Genomic DNA, 18,697 nt, shown 5'->3' on the forward strand with positions numbered 1-18,697 from the left:
ACCAATAGCTGTTAAACCCAAGTTGAAAAGGCACATCCGTTTTTATGGCTTGCCTTCGAGCCCAACAGAGCGATTAAAGAGCAGTTGAGGGCTTCCTTTTTACATTCTGCTTCATTTGAAGTTCTATCCACAAAAGAAAAGCTACAGGAAATTATAAAAGCAGATGTGAATGCTTTATCTGAGGGCCACATTCTCTAGAGAAACCATCTACACTTCTAATTCGGCGGATGCCGTTCGGCATAGTTAATTATCTGCATGCCCAGCCTTCCTCTACAACACTGAAATGAGTGGAACAGAGCACACGGAGATCTCGTTTTGGAGCATCAGGGCTGCTAAATAAGGGCATCCTGAACCTGAAAACGGCACACAAGGGTTGTATACTGTGACTGACAACATGGTTCCGGAAAGGTATGCACGTTGACACCTCCTTGGTTTTAAGGACAACATCCTTCACTCACAAGGAAAACACTGGCCAAAGGACTACGGCTGTAAAATAAACATTATGCTACGGCTTAATCGTAAAAATAAAACATGTTTTAGTTCTGAAGTTGGTGTGAATTGGTAAAAATAATTGCTGAGAAAACCATCACATCCGCAAGCAAGTAGTTACTACTTACTGTTACTTTTCTCCCTAGGTAGGATTCGGTGATTCTGACATTGCTTCCTGTCGTGTCTCTACTCATGACAGAGAAGTGCGGCTGCGACTGACGTAGCTGACCACTGCACATGTCAAATGCAATTATATCACCCCCTTCTTTGGCAACAAAGCCACAGTTACAGGACGCTGGGTAGTGAAGACTTCCACAGTCCCACTGGCGAACATGCACTTCAAAATCTCGAGAGGTACTCTTGTAGAGAACAAATGTTCCTGTTTTAAAATTGTCATAGAGTCTGGAATCAAAAGAATAGCGCGTGGTATCGCTTTGGTTATAAAGTAACTGTATCAGCACACGTCGGCAACTTTATCATAAAGAACATTTCTAATATTTGATGAACTTTGATACTGCAACTCGTTTTCCTGCATCAGAAAAAACCACGCAGCACAGCCCACAAACCAACACACAACTTTGTTTGGAACAAACACCATCGTATCTTCCTCTGTGCAGCTCTAAGTCAAAAAAATGAAACCTGTTTCACAGCAGCAGAAAAAATAAGGAATAAAAGAAGGATCGTGAGTGGAGTATACGTAGATAATGGATGTGAATGGGAGAACACAACCATGAAGCCACTGCCATTCTTCAATGGGTTTGTTTCAAACAGGGCTTATGACGGGGAACTGGAGGGTACTTCTCAGCCTTTGTGTCTCTCCAGCAGTACAGCGATGCAGCCAGAGCAGGAAGATGCACAGCAGTGTGCATGTGGGGGGCAGCTGCTGAAAACGGCCAAGTACCCTCGATAAAATGATCCAGAAGGTCACATGCATTTAAAAAGCTCTGCTTTATTAAGACGGAGATGGGGAGTGCTTGTTCCAAAAGATTTGGAAATTATTTAAGATAAAACCCATAAATAGCTAATTCCTTTTTTTTTTCCTTAGGGTTTGCCATCTGTTCCCTGAAGCAAGGTTAAAATAGCCAATTTAATGAGTCAGTGGCGAGAAGGGGGGGAAAAAAATAAAAGAAAAAAACCTCCCCTGAACTTCTGCTGCAAGTTTAACAGCCTCTCGGCTATAAATGGCATTTGACAGTTAATTGCAGAATGGTGATTTGCTTTGTGTATCATGGGCCAGCAGACAAGCTGCAGATGGCTACCCTGCTGGGACTGCACAGGATTACCCGTGATGCAGTAAGGCCAGCTCCTTACCTATTTGTTTCCTCAATCTGTAAAATAAAGTAGCAACAGACTTTATCCTTAAAACCAAAGTTCTTTCCCTGCAGCATCGTGCTTCCAGCCAGACCGTATCACAGTAAATCCCTGCTTCCTAAGAACGCTTGATCACAACGCATCGACGGTTAAAATGCCCAGTGAGGCCATTCCTGTCACTTCCACTGAAGGAGGAAGACCAGGATAACCCCAGTGACTTTATTATTATTATTATTATTATTATTATTACTACTACTACTACTACTACTACTAGTCACAGTGCTATCAGAGAAGCAATTACAACTTGTCTTTTCCCTTCACAAGAAGAGTGGGGCTGTGGGCTGAACATCCCTATTTGGAGGCAACACATCCTCTTCTCCTCACCCTGCCACTTGGATAAACGTGCTTCTGCTGAGCAGAGCACACATAAGTCCCAGGTGTGGAACCTGTGTTTGTTTTGACACCTTCCATGAATTAAAAACACTCTGAAAGACAGAAGCGTACCAAAACCATGCCAACTGCGCCCAGGGAAGCTGTCTTCACTTTAGAAAGAAGGTCGGTGATGTGCACGTGACAGCAGTAGGTTAAGTAGCTTTCACTGCCATTAATGAACTCAGCACAATGTTACACAGAGAGCAGAGAGTCTCCACAAACTTGATCCTTACAAGGGTTCAGATACTGACACCCAGAAACAGGGAAGCTACGCTGTAGGTCGGAAACACCTCTGCATTAAACCAGTTTTGCCTAATCAGTCATTTTATTATTGTTCATATCTTTCACGTTGTTTCTATCTTTCCTAGTCAACAGATTGCACAGGAACCACTCCTCTCTTGGCATAACCCTCTAAAAGGGAAAACAGTCCATTTGCTTCCCTCTTTTGCCCTAACCCCCAAACTTGTGCTTAGAGATACAAATATTACAAACATCAGCATGACTGGCAAGCTTTTACTAAATAAAGCATGCTTATCCTTATTGCCCAAGCAAGAAATGTAAAATAAGGAGTGCAGCTGTGGAAAACTACAGCTAACTGGTGTCACCAGCAGAGATTATAAGTAAATAAATAAACCCCACAAAAAACACCCACAAAAAAATCCCAACATCCTTAAAATTAAGAGCAGCAACCCAGCGATTACCTTCCATCAAATGTAATTATATGAGGGTCAGTAAATGAGTAGCAGTAGGCAGTGGGTAGATCCTTTACTGTAATCTTCAAAACAAAGAAGCACACAGTAAGCAGTGACAGATTAGGACACAGACTCAGGCACATTATTTAACTTATGATACTAGTTTTCATTCTAATAAATATATTATATTATATTTTTAATCAACCCGAGTAGTTAGATCAATATTAAAATATATAAAAAATTAATTTGAATGAAAACGCAGCATTTCAATGAAAATAAAACAACATAAAATTGACCCCTTAGAACTTTTGGTGTAAGTTAGCCAGTCAGAACTGAAAGAGAAGCTTCATTAACATCAGCCACGTTTCTGGCCACTTTACAGAGCTTAGCAAGAAGAGTTTCAACCTGGGTGCTTTCTGGAGCATAGCCATTCCACAGGAAATTCTCACTGGATATAGGTTCCACTGCAATTCTGGTAATTCTGTCTCCATCCTGCACAAAGTCTGTCACAGCAGTGAAATAAATTACAGCTTGACTACAGATTCCATTTTTGCAGGGTTTCTGGGGAAGATCCACATGACAAGAAGAAAGAGCCAAGTTTAAACCTAACTGCTCTTTACCTGTTTTAATGAAAACACATCATTAGTGAGTTTCCTTCTAAATAAGTCACATTTTGTATACTACTGTTAATACAGACACTAACTTATTTACAAACATTTTCATAAATTAAAATAATGATGCATTTTTCTTGGGTTTGGTCACGCAAACCCCGCTCTCTACATCTTCATACACACACCCAAGAGAACGGTTTGATTTTTCCCGTTTGACAGACAAATGGAAGTCACGACACGCTTGCTAATGTGACATAAAAATGGGTGTCTGCATCGGCAAGGCTCCTCCTGGGGCTCCCAGGACTTGTGCTTGAGAGAGTACTACAGAAAACGGCAACGGTAGTAAAAAATGAGGACTTCATGACCGCGTAAACAATACTTGCAACACAGCAGGTCAACAAAATGAGCTGAATTTTCAACTCTGCAACTATTAGGGTATTCTGTCTATTCAAGTTAAAGAATATGGCTCCGATATCCACAGCTGCCAAAACCACCGGCTAACTTCAACAAGTAACGGGTTATGGACACATTCTTCCATGCTTAGCAGCAGCACATGCGGCTTGTGAACATTTTGTTTTAACATTTTAGAAAGTCTTTTACAACGTAACAGCTTCTCCAAAGAAAGAGGCCAGCGGCAATACTTAGAAAAAACAATTAAACATAAAAAATGCAACAAAAATCAGGATAATACTTACCTTCCTCAACAGTATTTAATGTCAGTGAGATCTGGCAGTCCTTTTCAAGCTGGCTAAACTCAGGACAGGGAATAGGAATGCTACTTTCTATCACCAGTCTGTATTCCTTCCCATCTTCTGATATGTCATATGTTTCCGGATATATCTAGCACAGAAGAAATTGTACTTAAAATGCAAGCTTTGTGAGTAAACTACAGCACTGTTCACTAACCAGGCAGGAGTACAGTATGAAAAACTAGAGATGGAATGGCACGGTGCATGGCCTGCTCCACTTGATCAGCCTTATTTATACTGGGGAGAAGATGAGGACACAGCAACAAGAGTCCTCAAGAGTTACGAATGAGGGGCAAGGATAAGGAAAAGGCAAGAGTAAAGGCTAGCTAGAAAGGTAAGGAATTAGCAAACCACATTAACGCCACAAAAATGTATTCTCTGGGTAACTTCTGGAAGTGAAAATACAGTTTGGTGTATTGTCTGGGGGAGGGGGAAGGGAGGGGGAAGCTACCTATAGGCCACAATGTCCCAAAAGAATTTGGAAGCACCACATTTCACCTGGGATCCTTCTCCGTAAACTTACAACACGACTCAGCACAGAGGCATAATCCGAAACGGAACGAGATCAGTAACAGAGGCCGACACATCGGGTGAAATCCCGAACGCAGCCCCACGGGAAAACAGAAGTCACGCCTTCACACCTTGCCGTGTGCACGACAGACCTGCACTTACATGGGATAAATCTGGGCCCTGATCCTGCAGAAAGGTAAACTCAGGCTGAACTTCCTGAAGGGCAAATCCTTAAGTCAACAGGACTATCCCCAACATGTAATGACATGCAGGACACCTTTCTGCTGTCCCGTGAGCCGTGTGCTGGGAAAGCTTGTTGGCATAGGCCAAAATCATGCCAGAAAAGGCAGCAGCAGTTAAATGTAACGGACAACGGTGTGCCAAGGCTCAGGTCTGAGCTGTGGCCCTCCCAGTTTACCAATACAGCGACAGAGTTGACCCCAGCTGCTGGAAACCAAGACCTTCACTATACCTGTGAGCTGCCAATTCAGCCGTCCTGCGCCTTGAGTGCGTGGGGAGCATAGAAACAACTTTGACTCTTCTGCTTCTTGACAAATTTAAGTTCACTAGAGCCAACAACATGCCCTATTAATTCACAGTTAATACATTTTGAGCGCCTTCTAGTCAGAGGGCTGATGGCTGTAGCAACACTCAGAAAGATTCCTGCTACGATAAAGTAAAACATTGTTTTCTTTCAATTTTACCTTAATGCCAGCAAAAAATTCCTTGCTCTCCACAGAAGAGCTTTGTATATCTGGATTCTCCACGAAAAAAGCAGAACTGCTACAGTAGACCTGTAAGGCAAAACCAGCACAATGGAACACATTTTTGGCATGAAGTGGTCACAGGACAGGAAGACGAAGCCCAGCCACCACAGGTCAGTTTGATGGATCCATCAGGCCCGCGCTTCTGTTCGCACCAGAAGGCAGCAATGGCCAGCGGCGCTGCTAAGAAAAACACAGGAACAGATTGAGCATCCTGAGACCTTTTCCTGGCACACTCCACCAGGGGGGCAGAGACCTCTTGAACTAAAGGCCACACGTGAACCCTCATGTTTAACAAGCACCGAAGCCTGCAGGGATTCAACAAATCCCTTCTGGAGCGTTTCTGCACTACATGATGTCTTGTGGAAATGAATTCTAGACTTTCTTACACGTCATTTACTGCCTTTGGTCTGATTCACATGTTTTGCCTTTTAATTCCGAGTGCCCGTTAATATTAGATGATGTAAAACAACCAGCCCCTCCTCCTCCTCTTCTTACTATACTTTTTTCCTGGTGTTATGGGCCTGGATAATCTTTTTCAAGCCCAAGAGTTTACTGTGATTTCCCTTCACTGAATCACCAGGCTACTAGACACTGTGGTTTTGCTTTGGTTTTGTATTTTTTCTTTATTTCGTTGCATCCCTTTTGAGATGTGTTGACCACACGTGCAGTATTTCGGACCCTGAGAAAACCAAGGGTTCTCAGCAGCAGCAGGTAGTCTATAACTGTGCCTTTCCTTTGACTGTCAACGAGCTAACACTGTCAGGCAACTTTCACAAAGTCCCCAAAGGATTTTTGAGGATTAGCAAATGTTATTGTTGCCCGTAAGCCATGGCTTTGGCTTGAGCACACATGCACATGCACACCAACCACGTGGGGTTTTGGGTTTTTTTATTTCAGCCAGGAAAAATTAACCTGTATTTCAGCATATACAAGTAGAAAGCTTATTGATTTTCCGATGCTTAGGCTTCTCAAAGTTACCATGAGAGCCTAGGTCTTGATTCTGCTACCACGGACGGTAATGCAGGTACTCCCAGTGCTTTTGATGGCAGAGGTGAAACCATTTAAATCCAGTCCTAGAGACAGAACCATCAAGCCGCAGCTCATTATTGATTCAGAGAAAAGAAATCTAGCTAACGAATCAACCACACAGATTCTCACAACCTCGGGCTCTTACAGCCTCTCATTTCGATGCAGTTGCATCCAAAAAGCTTCTTCATTTACAGTGTCAAACAAAATCACAGTAGAAGGTGAAGAAGACGCAACTTGAATAATCATCTACCTCCTGGAGGCACACTATGCTGTACTGAGATAGTCCCTCTCAAAACCTTGATGGAAGTGATAATTACTGTTACGTTCACATGGGCACTGATGGTGTAAATAACAACTAGAGGCAGAAGGTTTCTGCCAAGAAAAATGACACAGCAAGGTGCTGGAACTGCGTCTCTAACAACTGCTAAGTGCCTACGAGCTGTATTTACAAAGACACAAGGAGATTATAATCACGTTTTAACATACCCTGTCTCCAAGTCTGACGTTTACCCCGTCTACTTCTAGAAGTGAGAACGTACGAAAGGCTGTTTCATGTTTCAGTTCTTCTTTGATACCTTCAGGAGAAAGTCTTGACCAAGTCACACGGAAGCCGAGCGAGCCGTTTGCGGAAGGGACACCGAAGGTACACCGCAGGGAAGCGCTGCCCGCCGCCAGCTCCGCTGCAACCTCAGGAACGGCCGGTAGCGGCGGCGACACGGATGGAGATGAGGAAGGAGCCGGGTTATCTAGTCAAACAGAAGTGGGGTTCGTGCTTTTTAGACTGCAATAAAATAACTCTCAGATGAAATTACATTGACATGTATCTTGCCAATTGATACACCAAAAATATTGACCTTTTTTCATATGTGGAAATATTACATAATTGCTTAGAGAATCAGAGAACATGTGTATGTTCTTTTTATCCATTTTTAGAAGCGAAAAACTACCAGCCTTTGATTATATCCTAGCCAATTGGAAGGTGCTGAAGAGGGTGGAAAACAAACAAACAAAAAACATCAAAAAAGGGAATAAAATACAATTAATTTTTTTTTCCAGACAGGAGAGAGCAACATGCAAAGGAATTTGCCTGATAGAAGAATATTTTCTGCATTTATGGAGGAAAAAAAAAAAAAAAGAGGCTATGTAAAAAGGAACAGAATAAGCAACAGTATGATTTGTAGCTTCATCTTATATGTGACTCCCAAAGAATCAAAGTAATCTGTAAATCAGCATTATGAAAATTACTTTTTAACATTTCAGTACTTACTCTGAACATTATGCTGAGAAAGTGCTTTTGTAATCCAAGGTCTGAAATTACCCCCAAACCACTCATTTTGCAACAGACCCAGCAATATTGTAGATAACATGAACATGTTTTTATTCTAGACAGAATATGACTAAATGTTGACATTATTGGGTCACAGATGCACAGAAAAGCTTGAAAAACAAAATGAAATACTCACTGCTACAGACACCTTGAATTTCCATTCCCTCAGGATCACAGGTCTGTGGCTTTGCATCTGAAACAACTATAAATTGGTCTTAAATCATATATTCACACACAGAGTATTTACACCAACACTCTGAAATTGTTGCCCTATGTTAAAAACGCACCAAGTATCACAAGACACTAACTGAAGTGTAGATTAGCAGAACAGAAGCAATTCTGTAATCCAATCCATACACAATTACGGTGGCCGTCAGTACAAAGCTTTGTGCTGGAAATCAGCAGTAGATTGGCTACACTAGGCAGGAAGGGTACAGAATATGCTACCTCTACATCTTTTACTGCAGAAGTGCCCAGCCAATACTTACAGATGTTGCTACTGAACAAAAAAAGGAATTAAACTATTCTCTTGAATATGTATTTTGTCTCCCCAAATGCTTGCTCGTTATCTGTAACCCTGGACAGCCAAACTCAGTGCAGGCCTGCTGTGAAAAAAAATCACCTTTCCTACAGAGGCCTAAGTGCTTGTGCACAGTGGTTTGTTTGGTATTTTGCATGTTAGGGGAAAAAAAAAAAAAAAAAAGTGGAACTTCCAAGCAGAACCAGGTTGCTCAAAGCCTCATCCAACCTTCCTGCTCCCTGGCAGGGCTCAAGGCCAGGCTGGATGGGGCTGGGAGCGACCTGGTCTGGTGGGAGGTGTCCCTGCCCAGGGCAAGGGGGTGGAACGACATGATCTTTAAGGTCCCTTCCAACCCAAACCAGCCTATGAAATGATTCTATGATACGATATTAAACATGAAAATACCAGAGCATTTGTAACAGGGGTAGAAAGAGGTTAGTCACTCCGCTCAAACTAAGTCAAAATGGCAGCAGCAACACTGAAAACCCCATTCACCAAAAAAGAATGAAGAGCAGGTTTTGACGTTCCCCGCTTCAGTGATACCACGTTTGAATTCCTTAGCGTGTTTGAGAGATGTTCAAGATCTGCATCAAGTGTCCACAGCTATCAAGTGTTAAAGAGAAAACACAGTACACGTGGCAACCAGGTATGAAAAGCAGCACAAAAGCACAATGTGCTTTGCCTGAAAACATCATCTTAAAAGAAGGCTTTTAAACTCAAAACGTGTTTCAGATTTACACTATTCAGCAGAGCCAAACCAGAGTTATGTTTCTTGCCCGCTTTGTTTTGAGGCAGTAAAACTTTGCTAGCTCCCTGCCTATGGTTCTTACGATCATCGGCCAACACCCAAAGTAAACGCAAAGTCCTATAGTGCAGGAGCTCTTCATCGCTTCAGTCACCTGCATGCTCAAAGTCCCATTTCTGGCATTTTTTTGCTGTCAGTAAACCTTTGGAGAATTCCTTAACAATTGGTCCTCAAGGTATAATGTTAGGCCAATAAAGCACCAGAAAACCCACCGCTCGTTTTTGCTATTAAGCTTTTGAAAGCAGTCAGTAATAGAGAACATGACTTAGAGCAATACAGTATATGATGTGTAAAAACATTGCTGGCATTTTCACAGCGGTGTTATACAAGATAAGAATTTCCTACTACACTAATTTGCCACTCTTTCACAGTATTTGTAACACCTTCCTTAAGTTATATAAAACATCTGGCCTGAATAATGAAATACTGTAGTTTTGAGCTGTGAACACTGACACGCTTTTGCAGCACAAGGGTCCAAGACAACACAAATTGCAAAAGGACTCCAGTTCGTTCTCACAGTAGTAATAAAGTCTGCAGAACATTCCTGTGTTGAATTTTCTCTTAGAAAGAACACGTATACCCTCCAGAAAGATGATAAAAAGAGTGACAGTAAGAAAAATGCTCCTAATAATGCTAAACAACAATTGATATAAATACAGTTTGGTCAAGTTGTTAAATGGAATTTACTGACACGTAATTCTATGCCCATTCAGTGATGGGTATTTGCAGACACGAGTGCCACTGTCGGTACTCTGAATTTTGACTTCTAGACGTGTCTTATATCCGCACCTCATCATATGGAAAATTTTAATTCTTAAGTTCCTGGGCTTTGAACAATATCTGAGTGCAAATGTAATTTAAAAAGCGGTGGTGTGAACCCCCCTTACCATACCAACTCGTTTTTCTATCGTATCAATATTAAAACTAAGGACTGCAAGAAATTTTAGCAGCTGTAACTATTTCCAGACATTCCCACTCAGCCAAATATCAGGGGAACACATTCACGCGCACCCTCGCGCGCCGTTGAGTCAGAGCATGCATTTTCTCACCTTCTGCACAATACCCCATGCACCCCTGGGTGGGCTGCAGCAAGTAAACAAAGAAATCTCCGCAGTTCCTCACACTGACAGGGATTCGGAAAAGACAGCAGTCTTTTGAAGCGCTGAAGAAAAACTGCCATGTAGCACAAGCTGTTAACTGCTTGATCTCACCGGGGCGAGGCATGGATTCCGACTCCCTCAGAGACAACCAGACAGGGGCTTGAGTACCACAGTGATTCATCTTCAGCACCAGAGAAAAACATCAGAAAATGGTTAATGCTAGATCAAGCTGTTGCTGTGCTTTAACGTGAGGTATGTATGTATTCAGCTAATTTCCTGCATGAGCTTTTAGCAAAGTTTAGCCAGTATAATCAAGGGCTTGCTCACTTTCCTCCTCAAGGTCGGATACAAACACACACAAAAGAGGCTTAAGTCCTTCTCTGAGTCTAACGAATTTGTGTTCCTAAAGACAGGCTATAATTTAGTGCCTGAAGAACTTAACTGGGAGCCACACCTGAGTGTTTTGCCCGAAAAAAAACAGTTGCATTATGGCTTAGTGAGTTATGCTACACCCGTTTACCTACAGTACCTGACTGCGTGAACGTCATCAGAGCACAGCAAACACAGGGCAGAACATACACACACTGAGTATCAACTGAAGGTGCTAAAGCCGACACGTTTTCTCTGCCCTTTGCCGCGGACTGAAGGCTCAACGAACCTCCTGGATTTCTTCTAAGAGATGCGGACAGCTGAGGCAACGTTACTAACTTGCAGCCCCAGCCAAAAAATGCAAGACACCCGATAAGCCCTCTCTGCCTTTCAATTCCCCACCTTTGGAAATAGGTAACACTTGTAGCACAACCACAGTGACTCCGCAGCAACCCTAAATCCTTCGGTGTTTACAAAGCAGCCGGCTTCACAAGGTCTGCGGCTCAGATGCTGATTCAACAGGTGATTTAAGAGGGCTGTTGCTCCCTCTCTCGCAAACAAAAGCCTTGTTCAGTGCTTCTCCTCATGGAGTGAGAACTGTGCTGTGGAATAGTCTCCTCCACCCCTCCCCACTGTGGCTATGTGAGGTCTTCAGGTCAAGGCAGCTGCCATGCAGGCCACCACTGAACAGCAGCATCGGTCACGGTAACCAAAGTGCAAGTTTGATTTAGCAGACACCAATCTACCAGGGGAATTCAGAAAAAAACGAATCCTGAGAAAAGGAGACAGAGAAGGAATCTGGTTCATGGGTTTCCAGAGCGAGTTAAAGATCACCTCCTGTCTTTCAGGTGCTGCAGAAAGGAAACTGAAGAGAAACACCTAGAAGGACACACTAGGTGATCTCTGAGGTCCAACCCAAACCATTCTATGATTCCATGACACAGAGTGATAAAGCCAGCATTTGGAAAATATTTACATGGGAACTCTCAATCTGAAATCGTGAGACTTTGAGAACCTCTTCTCCTTCACACGTTGCCTCAAGTATTCCTTTCTTTGACCCGATGGTGAAATAAGGTCTCGGATCATCCTGACTTTAGACCTCTTGCTCTAAAGATGACTGCAGACTCATTGAGCAATTGCTCATCTTAGAAGTGCAATTTTCTTCCTTAATCTAGAATATCTGAGCCCACCATCAATCCATCAGACAGTTAGAATTAATGAGAAGTAGACACAAATGGGATGGATTGTTTAACAGAGTCCGAATCTTCGACAAGGATTAAATATAGCTGTAATAAAGTTCTCCTGAAGGGAGAGAAAGGAGGGAAACTTCCCAAACAAGACATCCATTTCAGTTTGGTTTGAATGGTTTGACTTTGAGACTTTAAAATAAATGTCTTGGTTTTGTCAACAGATGAAAAGAAGCAGCTGTCAACGCCGAAGAGTCATTTGCTGAATAAGTTCTGAATCAATCTCTTTCCAGCTGACATTATCTGGACTCTCCTATGCTAAGATGGTAGCCTATTTTTAGCAAATATTTACTAAGCTCTGAGAACTTTGGTCAGATTTCTAAAGCCTTCCTAGATTGTCTGAGCAGGTATCTTGCGAGTCTAACCCCTGTTCTGAAAAAAACTTTGTTTTTTCCTCTGGTTTATCATGCTGGTTCTTTGCACGAAAGTATTCGTTTTGGGAGATATACAGAGAGATATACTTGAGAAAATACCACTATTGTTTGTATGAAATGTAACTGAAAGAAAGTCCTTCAGGAATCACACTTTTTGCTTGTTTTTTTCAGCATAAAAGCTTGGATAACAGTAGCCTCTGCAACACAGCCCTCTGAGTCCTTGAGTCAGTTGCACATTAAAGGTGCTTCAGTGCCTTCACACTGCTGTAAAGATTTAACTAAAAATGAATTAATTAAATAAATAAAAATAAGAGGGACTGCTATAAACTCGATTTAATTTTATTAGCATGTTTAAACTGTTTTGTATTCCTTTAAATGTGTTTCATTGTTGGGCTTTTCTTTCTTTTCTTTAAGAGACTGTGACCAGGCAATTTCAGTTCATTAGAAAAACCACGGGTAAAGTATTCTAATGACATTTTAATTTTTTAACAAAAAAAAAAATGGTTTAGAACAGGAAACTCCAAAGATATATCTCCTTAGAACATAACAACTGCAGAGATGTTGGTACACTCCAACATAAAGCATTACAAGCCTAAAATATTAAATATTCCAAGTAATTTTTGAGTCTTAGGGGACTTGCCAATGACAAGGCAACTAATCTTCGGTTAGCTCTATCAGGTCAAGCCATTTTAAGAAGAATCTCTTCTCTCTAACCCGACCACTTTGAAAGCTCCACAATTACGGGACTGAAGTGGCTGCAAGTCTTTCCACCGCTTTCCCGCGGCCTTCCCACCAGAGGGACCACCACAGGGCTGCGGCTTTACAACACGACACCCCTGCTAGGCTGCCACTGAGAAAATCTGCTTTAGCCTGACCGCAAACGACAGGCTTTGAGGGCTCTAAAAGCAAAGCGATGCCATTTATCACCCTCTGCTACCCCCCATTCAGTGTAAAATTTTCAACGCTTACGACTTAATTTCCCAATTAACACATTCTAATTTACTCAAGTATTTAGAGAGAACAGGTACTCTGCATTCCTCCACACCAGTCTCCACAACCGTATTCTTTTTTTATACCTATCCTACTGAAAAATTCTTAAGAAAAAATACGTATTTCTCATAATCAAATGAGTTGTAACGGTACCTCCACGCACTTGGTGGGCATCTCAGCAGGCTTCTCAAAAACCATGAAGCGATACCATCCTGGTGTTAGGGAATGGTCACAGATCAAATCCTGGATAGCTGATTGCTGGAGGCGGGATGAATCAAACTCAACGCTTCGGTAAGGGCTCTGCAGGATCTGATGTCCACCAGGAGAGCATTCAAGAGCTGTGGAGCAAGAGTATTCCAAATATCAAGAGAGAATCCTTGACAAGTGTGTTAGAAAAGACGTTAAGCATTTTTAACAGGAAAATATGGATATATCGCCATATGATGTGAAGCTACTTTTACTGAAAAACACATTGAAGTCTTAGGAACAACAACAAACAGGTCTGTTAGCACTCTGAAACTCAACAGAATTCATCATGTGGCAACTTCCCCTTCTTTAAGTGGACAATAAATGCAAATTAATAACCACATTAGGCATTTACTCTAGATGTTAAAACAGCAGAAAGGAGTATGTTTATACCTTCTCTGGCTTTTGACTTTCTAGCTCCACTAACGTTTATGAAACGTAACAAGCCGAATACAAATGGAGTGTCAGATACATGAGAGGATCAAAATCTTACCTCAGGAGGAGTAAGGATTATCCCAAAGGTCTTTTGTAAATAGGCTACCAATATTTACAGGGCTCCTACATATGAAATAAAGAATCCCCTCAAGCGGATGAGATGTAGCTGCAGACAGTTTGCACGTCTGCACAGCAAAAGTGCGTATGGAAACAGGCAGGCGCTTAGTTACACATTTTAAGTCAATTTGCATGACCGACGTGTGAATTTTAATGAAGCAAATACAACTGACAAACATATTTTTGGACATCTAAGTCTGACCTTGTGGCCTCAAAAAAATTGCTGATAGGTAGAATGAAGGATCAGAGTCTGAAGAAGTCTTTAGGACAGCTTTTTTTAAATGCAGACTCACTCAGAAATAAAGCAGAATGCCAGAATTTCTGAGTCTAACCTGGCAGCTGAGCTGACTCCTGCCAAAGACGGTGGCAATAAAAGCTCTGGCTAATGCCGTATCTGCATGCAACATCCTGAATGGCCATTCTTGCTCAGGAATGTGCTTGGGAAGTGAAAGCAGGGGAAAATAAAGTACGAGAATGTTTATAAACAAACGATATTTAAAATACATCTATCTATTTACCTTGCTTTTAAAAATGGATACCAACTGATGCTGACCGTGAATGGAATTTCAGGTTATAGCGAACGAGGCAGTTAATCCTAATTCCTGCCTCTGCTATGTTACCAATGAATTAAAAAAATGCAGCTGTTAGCAAAGCTCTATAATCTTACATTTTGAATATCAATACTCTGATCTCCAGTTTTCCCTCCCAGGTTGTTTTTCTGTATTTGTCCCGTATTTTGCAGTGGTGTAATTGTGTCACTGGTCACAAGCATATTTCGGTTCAAATCACGCAATAATGCACTATCTTCCACATTTTTTCAGGTCATTCTCTAGATAACCACAATTACAAAACAGTTTCAAAATCAGGTAATTCCCCTCCTTTAAAGAAGATGCCCCAGTGAAAGAACAGACTTCATTTCTCTCAAGCACAGTATGAGAATCCTATAGTCTTTCAAAGCCTGAAGATCTAATCTGATATGGCTTTAGGCTACCCAGGCAGGTAACAATAGCTTTATCTTCTGTCCTTTAAGGGCAGATGGAAGTCACTGTGATTGACTGTGCCACCACTCTGCTTCTGAGTTGCTTGCAGTACCTGTAGGCTATTCGTGTCCATACAAGCTGACCTTATTGAGAGTTTATCCTTCACTGGAATTTGAAGACAAGCCCTTGAAGAATCACAGGTCAGTCATGTGTGTTATTGAAATGTTTTCCAAGCAAGCTACAGCACAAGCAGTTTATGAACCATGGTGAAAGTTTCTTCCTGCCTTCTATTTTTTATAGGAATTCTCCCTTTCATACAGCACCCGCGTTAGTTTCCTGTAACTGAATCACTCCTGAAACAATTAATATCTGTTACCTTTTCCATTAATAAATCAAGCTAGACATGAGACAAGCCTTTATTTTCTTTTCCTCCAGTTTAATTAGATCATCATCTGATAGATCTTCAAAAGAGCTGACTGTACTCACTTGTAATAGGGTTATAAATCCTACTAAAGATCAAATTATACATTTCTTATTATAATGCACATCACTTTAAAATGTCACCCAGCTCTCCGGGTGTTCTTCCGTCGTTTTTAGACGTATGCTATTATTTCCATAGCTGTTGCTTGGAAATCTCATGTTGCATAACACGGGTTGACTTTTGTTTTTTCCTTTCTTTTCTCTTCCTTACCCATTCTGCAAAACAACTGAAAATAACTGTCACCATCAATTATGCAAATTAAAATATTTTATTACACATCTGGGTGCAACTGATGTGCCGTCCAACTCGAGCAACAGCAGAAACAAAACTCTCCTATTTATGGACACATACACAAGAAATGAACGTGGTGTTTGCTGTGAAAAAGCTACCCCTGCAGAGCTCAAATCACAGGCATTTCAGCAGGGACTTGGCTAAATTTTCGACTGAAATAACGATTTCCTTATTCAGGATGTATTAAAAAAATAATTTTGATATGAGCATTCTTTCGAACTTTATTCTCAGCATGATGAATACTGATTTTGCTGTAGTGCTCTGGAAAAGCTTTGCCTGTGTCTAACACCCAGCAATTTTCAGCCCAATGAGTCAAGTCTGTCAAAATAATCAGGAACTGAAAACAGGGTCTAATAACTTGGAAGTGCTAAGGAAGCCCAGCCACAGGGCACGCTGACCTACCAGCTCTGCCTGCTACGGGAGGAACATTAACACACGGGAAGATGTATGTGCTACTGCTGACTCGACTCCATCCACAATCACAACATATTCTGACCCGCTCCGACACAAAATGCAAAACTCGTGTTAGTTTTAACTGAATTTATCATTTAAGCACGACTCTTCTTGATGGAAATCTTTTCCATATATACGGGAATATTCTTTTTAAATCTTTAAATGTATTAGTGCTTTATTAACTTTAAATATTCCCTTTAGAAGAATGGAATTCTAATTATGAAATACACAAATGAATACTTGAGAATTAAGACCATGAAATCCAGCCTCCTTTGTAGATTGTGCAGCATTGGTTTAATTTACCCCAGCTATGAGGAGAGATTTCTTTCTAGAAAGTCGAACTCTCCCATTTTTTCTTGGAGGACCAGATACTACATAGAGTCTGCTGAAAAAGCAGTCCTTCCTGGGAAAATAAGCAGCTGTTTCCCTAGAATTTGAGTTTACTTTTCATACTCTGTGCTTCTTTCCACAAACACCCTAGATACCGTGTATGGCTCTCTAGTTCTTTAACTGAGGTCTCTGCATGCCAAGAAGAATTTCATTCCCTATTTGCCTTTTCCTGACTGCCTTCAGGATTAATTCCGTGAGCTTTGCCTGGATCCACCCCAGACCTACGTGGTCCTGCCAGATACTGAGAAACGTGACCCTAAGCCAGAAAAGAATTCAACATTTGCAACATCTTGAACACAAGGACAGCATTGTGCTGGCGGATAAGCCTTTTGGAAGAGATAGAGATGATATCTCTGCAAACACACTGGGGTTTGTACCACGACTGCTGCAAACTGGGTCAGGTAACAGGTACGCTGACCCACACACGTTAACTAAAAGTCGAAGAGGTTCTTGAAATCAACGCAGGAGCTCGTTTTCCACAGAAAGATACTTGAGTGGCTCCCGTGGGCTGCCTCTGGGGCACTCGGGTGGAAAACAGGTTCCACAAGGGAAGGGCTTTTCAATTCCCTGTTCTCATCTCTGTTCCAATCCACGTGCAGAGAGGGGCCGATGTTTTTCCACCGGTCCGTAACATTTCCAGCCTTATGGAGCAGTCCAGGGCTGAGGACTGCTGGGTGCAAACCAGGGAGCGACGGGAAAAGGAGCTACTCGCAGAGTACAGGCAGGCCAGGGCACAGTGGCAGGACTGGCAACTCAGCTCCTCACGTAGGAATAGCTTATCAGTTTGTATCTCCCGCTGTCCAAAGGCCAGGGTTTGGCAAATGACTACAGATAGAACAAACAGTGCCATTAGTCAGTGCCCACTCTGATCCTCAATGTGCTTTTTCTTGCATCTACTGACCCCAAAGGATGCAGCATACCAACATCCCGAGGCAGAAATTGAGAACCAGGACTGCATCTACCAAAAGCCCTCTGATGTATTTGTGCATTTAAACTCTTCCAAACTACTGAAATAGGAAGAAGTTCACTTTTTGGAAGAAGTTACCCTGGAATAATTATTTAGGGTTACACTTCTGAAGCAAAATTTAGAAATGGCTGTAACTATTTGATTTTTTTAAAGTAAATAAATAGTCTAAAAGATACCATCTGCTTGGATGAGACTCACAAAAGAACGGGATCACAAACGTGGCTGCAGCAATGACAGTACCGCAATGCAATGGAACAGCAATGGGAAGACTCCTACACACACGGAACCACGAAGAAAACAGAATCCACATACACACATTAAGACACTTTGATAAACAACCTCGTTCGAATGGGTGTTAAAACGCTTTTCAACCACTCACGTCCACCCTCAGGGGTGCCTGGTAAAGGTCGTAAATCGCCGCTTTAAAAAAAAAATAGAATATTTTCCATCCGTTCTCAGTGCAATACGCTATCTCATCTACCCTTTCTGTGGCTTTTCACTCAGAAACGCGAAGCCACACGGCCAGGGCCTGCCCAGGAAGACGCCGAGGCCCCGGTGCGGGTGTCCCACGCACCCGGGTCGAGGCGAGCCCGGGCAGAGCGAGCGGGAGAACCAACGCGCCCGCCGCCCGCTCTCCCCTCCGCAGGTTGTCCCCGCAGGTGCGCTGTGACAGCGACGACCATGCCCATGGCGCCCCTTCGCCACGCTGAGCCTCTCCCAGGGAAGCTCGCCCCAAGCCCAGCGACGTGCGGGCAGGGCAAGGGCCCGACCCGCGTCGCTCCCCAGCACCGCACAAGGCCGACGCTCCCTTCGCGGTGGCCCCCGCTGCCCGCCCTGCCCCGCACCAGCCGCCCGCCTCCGCGCCCTCCCGTTCACCTGCGGGCCGCGGTGCCCCCCGCCTCCAGCCGTTCGCCCCCTTCCCGGTGCCCCGGCCCGGCGCCGCTTACCTCGCCGGGGGGGTCTCGCCGCCGCCAGGCACCCCAGCAGGGCGGCGCAGAGCCAGAGGCGCCGGGCT

General features: G+C 42.8%; 1 protein-coding gene across 1 annotated transcript in view; it reads right to left on the reverse strand.

Moving 5' to 3' along the window:
* VWDE (von Willebrand factor D and EGF domains) overlaps positions 1-18,371 on the reverse strand; it is a 39,625-nt gene extending 21,254 nt beyond the window's left edge. Inside the window, exons 1-9 of the mRNA XM_086468157.1 lie at positions 18,257-18,371; positions 13,476-13,660; positions 10,292-10,523; positions 7,077-7,336; positions 5,499-5,588; positions 4,231-4,375; positions 3,330-3,544; positions 2,934-3,007; positions 618-891 (exon numbers count right to left, since the gene is read on the reverse strand). Of these exons, the coding sequence (XP_086324283.1) occupies positions 618-891; positions 2,934-3,007; positions 3,330-3,544; positions 4,231-4,375; positions 5,499-5,588; positions 7,077-7,336; positions 10,292-10,523; positions 13,476-13,660; positions 18,257-18,371 (1,590 nt within the window). The remainder of the gene's footprint in view (positions 1-617; positions 892-2,933; positions 3,008-3,329; positions 3,545-4,230; positions 4,376-5,498; positions 5,589-7,076; positions 7,337-10,291; positions 10,524-13,475; positions 13,661-18,256) is intronic.
* Positions 18,372-18,697: the final 326 nt, after the last annotated feature.

The sequence above is a fragment of the Leptosomus discolor genome, chromosome 7 (assembly GCF_034619465.1).
Source record: "Leptosomus discolor isolate bLepDis1 chromosome 7, bLepDis1.hap2, whole genome shotgun sequence".
Lineage (NCBI taxonomy): Eukaryota > Metazoa > Chordata > Aves > Leptosomiformes > Leptosomidae > Leptosomus > Leptosomus discolor.